This window comes from Stegodyphus dumicola, chromosome X2, assembly GCF_044657685.1.
Source record: "Stegodyphus dumicola isolate Sdum_Otavi_A_Nest chromosome X2, ASM4465768v1".
Classification (NCBI taxonomy): domain Eukaryota; kingdom Metazoa; phylum Arthropoda; class Arachnida; order Araneae; family Eresidae; genus Stegodyphus; species Stegodyphus dumicola.
Window position 1 is genome coordinate 63052167 of NC_140781.1, and position 7860 is coordinate 63060026.

The following is a 7860-nucleotide window of genomic DNA, read 5'->3' on the forward strand; positions in this document are numbered from 1 at the left end:
AAAAAAAAAAAAAAAAACTTGATAGCATTTAGAAAAACTACATTCTTCAGTACTTTTTATTCTTTATAAAAATGTCAGTCTAGACGGTTATTTATTTTTATTTTCTTTTATTTTAAGATATTAATCATTAACAATACATTTCAGGAAAAAAAAAGGAATGTTATTGGTTATCGATTAAATGGAGTTTTATTAGAGAGAATTCATTTTAATAATGCTTAAAAAAAGCAAAGTATTATTGCATAAGACAGATACTAATGCCGAGCAAGTGCTATCCGAATGATGTGATAAGTTCTCAGCGATAACAAATGAAATTTGGACTTCTCCGATAAAGAGCATGAGATAAAAGCGTTGTTTCTGTATAGCTTCCACCACATGGCTTGTGTGTTTCACATCTTGTCAGCTATATCATCTTAAACGGTGAAACGCGATCATTTTATCCATCACTGCTCAGAAGACTTAAGATGGTTGTCTCCAGAGGAGCTCCGATTGGTGTCATTTTATTGCAGAAATGCTGCAGCTTGGCCAAGTACAGAAGGACTATTTATCAAACAAGCGTTTTAATTTTGACTTTTATAGCATATACAACTTTCCACATGTCACGGAGACCTCTTGCTGTGGTCAAGAATTCTCTAAATCAAGACTGTTCACGACTGACACCTCCGGCAGGTATGCTTCTTAATAATGTTACTATCCATACGTGGTGCAACTGGGCTCCCTTTGACAAGGCAGATGCTAACAGACTTTTAGGAGTATTGGACTCTGTTTATGTTTTTGCATATGCGATATGTATGTTTCTTAGTGGAATGCTAGCAGAAAGGATCGATTTAAGGTACTATTTGACTTTCGGTATGCTGCTCAGTGGTCTATTTACGTATTTTTTTGGGATGGCCTATTATTTACATATACATAGTTTTGCCTTTTTCGTAAGTATTCAAGTGCTTGCTGGAGCAGTTCAATGTACTGGTTGGCCAGGAGTTGTTGCCTGTGTTGGGAACTGGTTCGGTAAGGGACGGAGGGGACTTATTTTTGGAATTTGGAATGCTCATTTATACGTAGGGAATATACTAGGAGCGTATATTGCAGGTTATTTTGTCGTCCAAAACTGGGGCTTGTCTTTTATAATACCAGGAGCAATTGTTGGAGCTGTTGGTTTTATACTCTTTCTTTTCCTAGTGCCGCATCCAGAAGATGTGAACTGTTCTCCTACTGTACATCACTCTCCAGATAAAAATAAGAATTCTTCTGACTTGGTATGTCCTGACAGAAACGGAGCTCAGTTGAAAAGTGAAATCATCGCCATACCTGAAGATAATGGCTTTAACGAAAAGTCACCATTAACAACAAAAATTCCTCAAAAAGTGGAAAGGCATGGAAAGAAAGAAGCTATAACATTTTTAAACGCTGTAAAAATACCCGGTGTGATAGAATTTTCACTTTGCCTTTTCTTTTCCAAATTGGTAAGTTATACTTTTCTGTTCTGGTTGCCTCGATATCTGGCACTTACAACAGGAGTAAGCACTCAGACTTCTGCATACCTTTCAATTGCATTTGATGTAGGGGGAATTCTTGGAGGTGTCATAGCTGGTATTATATCTGACCATACAGGTGCAAGTGCTCTAACATGTGTTGGTTTTCTGGGGCTTGCAGTTCCTTCTCTATTCATTTTTGAATCATACGGCAATGTGAGTAATGTAACTAATATTTGTCTTCAACTTACATGTGGAGCATTAGTTAACGGACCATATGCTCTCATAACAACAGCTGTTTCTGCAGAGTTGGGAACACATCAAAGCATAAAAAGAAACTCTAAAGCTTTATCCACAGTTACAGCTATAATAGATGGTACAGGATCCATTGGAGCAGCAGTTGGACCACTCCTTGCCGGAATGGTATCCGAAATATCATGGTCTTATGTTTTTTATATGATGATGTTCGCCGATTTATGTGCTTTAGTTTCGCTTCTGAGGACTGCACTTAAAGAAGCTCGACAGTGTTACGGCTTACAACTGAACTGCCTTTTACCATCTCCTTGCTGTCGGTCTAACAAAGGAACATATCAAAGAATAGAACGGTGATAAATTTCTTCATTTTTTTCGCTTATTTATTTTGTCATTCACAATTCTCAGTTCTTGAGAAAAAAAAAAAGAACATTTATTTATTTGTTTCATTTAGTTGTATTATATTTTCCACATATCACTCAGTCATCAAATGTGGAATAGAAAATCCAAAAGTTATGAAGGTAAATATTAGCTTCGTTCCATGACTTACTACAGAGGAACAATGAGATTTTATTTTGCAACATAAACTGTTAAATATTTGCGCTTTAAAAAGTGCATAAAGTTTTAAAAAGAGTTTTTTAATATGTGCTTATTTAAATTTGTGTATTATCAATATTTTTGTTCTTAAAAGGTTTTTATTTAATGACTCTATGTATTATTTTCTTTTGTTATTTGCATTAAGAACATTTATTGTTGCATATCAGAGTGATATAAATGTTAAAGGTTAATGACTCGTTGCTAAAATATTCAATTTCAGGAATCATTTAGTTGTGATTTTGTAAAAACAAAAATTGCATTTTCTACAACTTGAAATATTTCATAAATTAACTAATGTGTATTTGATATACTGTATTACTGAAAAACATTTATTCTTTATCGTTTTAAATGTCATAATATGTATAAATTGTCTTTTCTAATGAAACCTTTAATTTGGCCAGCATTTTATAAAATATTCCTTAAAAAATGATACTAAGTTTAAATCAGATAAATGTATTGTAAAAGAAAGTTCTTATTTTTAGTTTATTTTTAATTCTACAATAGGTTTAGTCAACTTTTAGTTTATTTTTAATTCTATAACAATGATCTCAAATGTCCATATGAATATGAATGCTTATATTCTGTGTTTATGCCTACAAATGTAGTTATTTGATTACTTTCTAAAATGTCATAAGTATTAAACTCAGTAATTATTTCGAAAAGTAAAATATACGTTTTTAGATTTGAAAAACTAGGTATTAAATTTAAGAAAATGACGTGTAAATCTCAAGCTCCTCATTTACCTTTTATTTCTAATTATGTGATAGTTTTAGCAACTTCAAATGTCAATATGAATACCAGTGTTTACGGCCTGTTTATTTGAAAAATTGTATATCATGCATTTATTTAACTATTTACTAAAATGTAATAAATTTTAGATTCAAATATTTTTTCGAAGTGTGAAATATTTGTTTTTATGGTGTTTTTAAGATTCTGAAATGGGATACTAATTTTAAATAGGTATTATGAAACAAACTGCTTGGTAGTCTTTACTGTTAAAAGTTTTTTAATAAATTTGTTCACATCTTTGTAATTATCTGAACAGCTCTTGCTTGTGGAGTGCATTGTAAAAGCATATCTTGTTTATAAAATTCTAAAGTGTATTTAATTATTATTCTTAAAATACTAAACTTGTTTATTCGTATCACATATTGAGTTCCTAATATTGACATTATTTTGAAAAGTTCTAAGAGAATGTCAGGCTTAAAAACAGCATTCTTTTCAAAATGCTAGTTTTTACAGAAATGGCAGATCAATAATCTAAGAATTAATATCATTTGGTCTGCAACATATGTTGTAACTTACACTTGAATTGAGCATCTTGTTCAATAATTTGTAAATAACAGAATCATATCTGACAAAAAAATTAACAACCAACAAAAAACATATTTTACAATGTTATATTCTTATGTCAACTAAGTTTACACTGAGGTCAATAAAATGTAAAGTAAAAACGTAAAGTGAATAACTGTGTTAAACATATAGTAACGAAACGGTGTATTGTTTGTTTATTTATTGAAAAAATTATGCTGCTTGTAAGAATGGTATTCCTTTCATCTTGCACCTTATATGTTCTCCTAGCACAGCTACATTTTGTAATACTTTTGAAGAACTTCTTTGTATTATAATATTTCAAAACATTTATTTTTTTAACGATGATATGCAATAATGTAATAATAAAATTATTTAAACGATACTTAGTTTATTTCTCTGAAAATATTATGCAATATCATTGATCCACAAATTTACGTATCCAGGTTTTTTTGGAATTGTTTGGAATCTTCTTTAACGACCTTATAATGTCGGTAAGTTTCAAAAAACAAAATTCAGAACCTAAAGAAAACTTTTCAAACTATAAAACAGGATTATCATATTCATTGTATATCTTTTATTATAATTCTTTTTTTTTCCATTATTCTTTTTTCAGGGAAAGTAAAAAAATAAACTCCTTAGCATTCCAGGAAAATAAATAATGGAGTCTAAAATTTATCATATTCTAAACAATAAATACAGAATTATTATGGATTCATAGAAATAATATTTAATGTGAAGTATGAAAATGTTTTCATGATTGGCATTCTTGACGCCTTTATGCAAAAGTCTTTTGTATGAGTGAACATTGTATTTTAGATTTTAAAGTGTTTAATAATCGTAGTTTCTTATTAAAATAGTTTGTTGTTTTTTAAAGTTATCATAAATTTTCTATTATGAGCATTGCTGTCATGTAATATCAAATCAGTAATTTTTCTGTGAACCTATGTGTTAGTTATTTTATGTTTTATTAGCCGTCCTGTTTCTTCTTGGCTTCCGTCTCAATAATCCGCTCAAAACATAAGTTTATGATAATTTAAGTTTATGATAATTTAAGTTAAATACAAAGGTTTCTTACTGCACATCCTGCTATTCTTGAATCCCAAGTGAACTACCAATTCTTAGCTGATGCTTTCATTGTTGAAATGAAATTGTTTTTGATCTATTATTAATAACCTGTGACTTTAAAATTTCGTCTAAGAATAAGTAAAATTAGAGCTTTTATTTGTTTTGGTGTGTAATTCAAAATATCTTTTTTGTCCAAGAATTAAACCATTCAGTATGCAACGCCTATTAAACAGTCTGATTGGTAACTCACAATTCACTGGAGGCTATTGCCTCTACAGTGTACAGCGTACAAAGCTGAATTCTGAGTACTGGTAAAGGTAATAGCCTATTATGAAATTTTGGTAGAGCAAATTTTGTCTTGTACATTATCTTTAGTCTGAACCCCATCCTGTGAAATTAGTAAAATTTTAGTTATTTAGTTCTAAAATTTTAGCTCTGATGCTGGTGATAACACTCTTTTTGTAGTTAATAGAGGCCTTTAGGTCTAGTTCTGCAGATCAGTGATAAAAAAAGCATATTAGTTAAGGATAGGACAGGAAAGTTCAAATCTCATGATTCTTGAAATATGTACGAAATTCAAATCCTCGAATCTTCACACATTTTTATCACTCTTATCTTTCGAAGCTGAACCTAAAAAACTACAGAACATTTCAATTCAAACATTAGAAAAAATTATTTTATTGACATCTAACAGAAACATTCATTAAAACGATGGCACGATTGTTGAACTTTCAACGAATTTGGATCACCAGTATCACCCTGTGGTGGCCCAAGAGCTACACTTAGAAGAGAATTTAGCGTTCAAAAAAAAAAAAAAAAAAAAAAAAAAAAGGATTTATCTGTCTTAACACTTGAAATAAACCTCTCCCCTCTATACTTACTTTGATTTAAAAAAATTCTGAAAAATGTAAAACATCTGATATATTACTCAAACATTTTTTAAGAAAATGTATTGCGAAAATTATCCTCAAGATTCTTGTGTACTTAGTTAACTAAAATTAATTTGTATCTTTTTAAAACATAAAGATGTTTCTTAAAATCCGCATTCTTAAATCTATAGTCCATTAAACATAAATTTAAAATCTGGATCTAATTATTAATTTTTTTAAATTTTAAATAATCGATACCTTCCTCTCTTCTAAACATTCTTTTTACATGAAGGATCTGAGATATTCGAGATTCGAAAAATTCAAGAAACTCTTAAGATGCGAAATTGGAAATGAAAAAATTTAGTATTCGTCCGCTTTCTAATTAAAAGCTACAACTACATACAGGGTGATCATAAAAAACTTCTCTGCATATGAACCCCTAGCGACCTATCCACTCAACCAATCGAGATGAAATTTCAGATATTATTTGAAGGTATGCGCTCGATATTATTATGATCCAAACCGTTTAAACTCTCTTGATAACGGTTGAGGTGAAAATATTTCGAAATTTTCGAGCGGCAACACCCACTTTTTCCTGCGCAGATTGATTAATGCACTGTAAAAAACCATAAATGGCATTGGAACGCTACAGATATAATGGTGTGGTGTATTTAATTATGGCAAAGCACACTAGGGCTATCTGCCTAAGGGGAGGGATGCCTTTCGTGGAGGACTTTCTAAGGGAAACTGGCTCGTATACACGTTACACATGGGGAAAACCACGAAAACGCCCATGCAGCCAGCCCGTTCGCGGGATTCGAACCTCGGACCGAACTACCAGTGTTCAGCGTCTTTACCGCTCGGCCGCTGGTGGGCCCCTACAGATATAATGAAAATTGTTGGCGTAAATCATTTGAAAAGAAGAGCATTCATTGCAAAGGACAAATGATAGCACGAAAGAGAACAAATGTGTTCGACAACTGCTGCAACATCACTTTGGAGACAGAGGCATCTCCCGCAACTTCGCAGTTTTATGGCCACTCCGATCCCGGCGATCCCCCACCCTCACTCCATTGTATTCCTGGTTCTGTGGTTATCTGAAATCTAAAGTGTATACATCAAATCCATGAGGTTTATCATAACTCAAAGATTCCATAAAACGTAAAGTTATAAAGATCCCACCTGCAACATTACGTAATTGTCAGTAATCTACCGCATGTGATGGTGGGCTAGTTGAAAATTTGTAATTACACTGAAAGCTTTTTACCCTCTCCTCTCTAGTGTTGTCAATGATCCTTTACAATGCTTTTCTATGCAAATGTTTTACGCTAGCAAGTTCCGTCATAGGTGCATCGTTCCAACACCATTTTATGTTCTCTTAATCTACTGATCAATTTGCGCGGGAAAAAGGTGGGTGCGGCCATTCGAAAATTTCGAAAGGTTTCTCACTGTAACCGGGAGAGCTGTTTTGTTTAAATCATCAAAGTCTCAAGAGCATACCTTCAAATAATAGTGTCTGAAATTTCATTTCTACTGGTAGACCGGATAGGCCACTAGGGGCTCATCATCGAAGAAGTTTTTTTATGACCACCTGTATACGGATTTGATAATGTAGGGTAAATAAAAAATTAGAGCCGGTAATTAATTTGAAAAATCTCCGCATTTCTTTTGTACATTACTCTTTATATTAACAAGCCTATTGTATTTCTATCCTATTAATATATCTGTTTTTCTACATATGTTTGTCTTTGTCTGAATGATTTTTTAAAAAATGAAAGAATTTCTTTTTCAGTTATAAGAACCCAATCTATAACGTCAAAAATAACATTCAAGGCTCTTTCGAATTGAGAACAATCTCCAAGATAACAGAAAATAGGTCTTAAACCAGCTGTACTCTAACTGTGATAAGCTTGCCCTCAAGCTTTAATGAAGAGGGCACTATCGCTGATACACATACACATCCAAAGCAAGTTTAGAATGACGCAATACATGCGGAAAAGTGAGTGACCTGGTGAACGAGCTTAACTTTCATTCTCCTGGTGGACATGTGTAAAATAAACCAAATTAATGAAAAAAAAAGGAGGGGGGAAAAACCCCAGTAAAATGGCCTGATTTTCGATGCAATTTCGGTACAATTTCAAGAATTTAAATAAATGAATTTATTTCTATCCATTCCTCGTGCAAGAAGATAAAAACGACTTGCTGTTGTTAAATTTCTCACAAAAGCTATAGAGACTATCTAATAAGAATTTGGTTTTTCAGAACAGAAAACTGGTAAATCAGCTGTACATCCTCCA

The 7860-nt window shown here is 32.1% G+C and overlaps 1 protein-coding gene across 1 annotated transcript; it reads left to right on the forward strand.

Annotated features, from left to right (window-relative positions):
• Positions 1-367: 367 nt before the first annotated feature.
• On the forward strand, positions 368-4011 carry MFS16 (major facilitator superfamily transporter 16). Its single transcript, XM_085809037.1, has one exon. The coding sequence runs from the start codon at positions 462-464 to the stop codon at positions 2073-2075; it is 1614 nt and encodes a 537-aa protein (XP_085665163.1). The 5' UTR covers positions 368-461; the 3' UTR covers positions 2076-4011.
• Positions 4012-7860: the final 3849 nt, after the last annotated feature.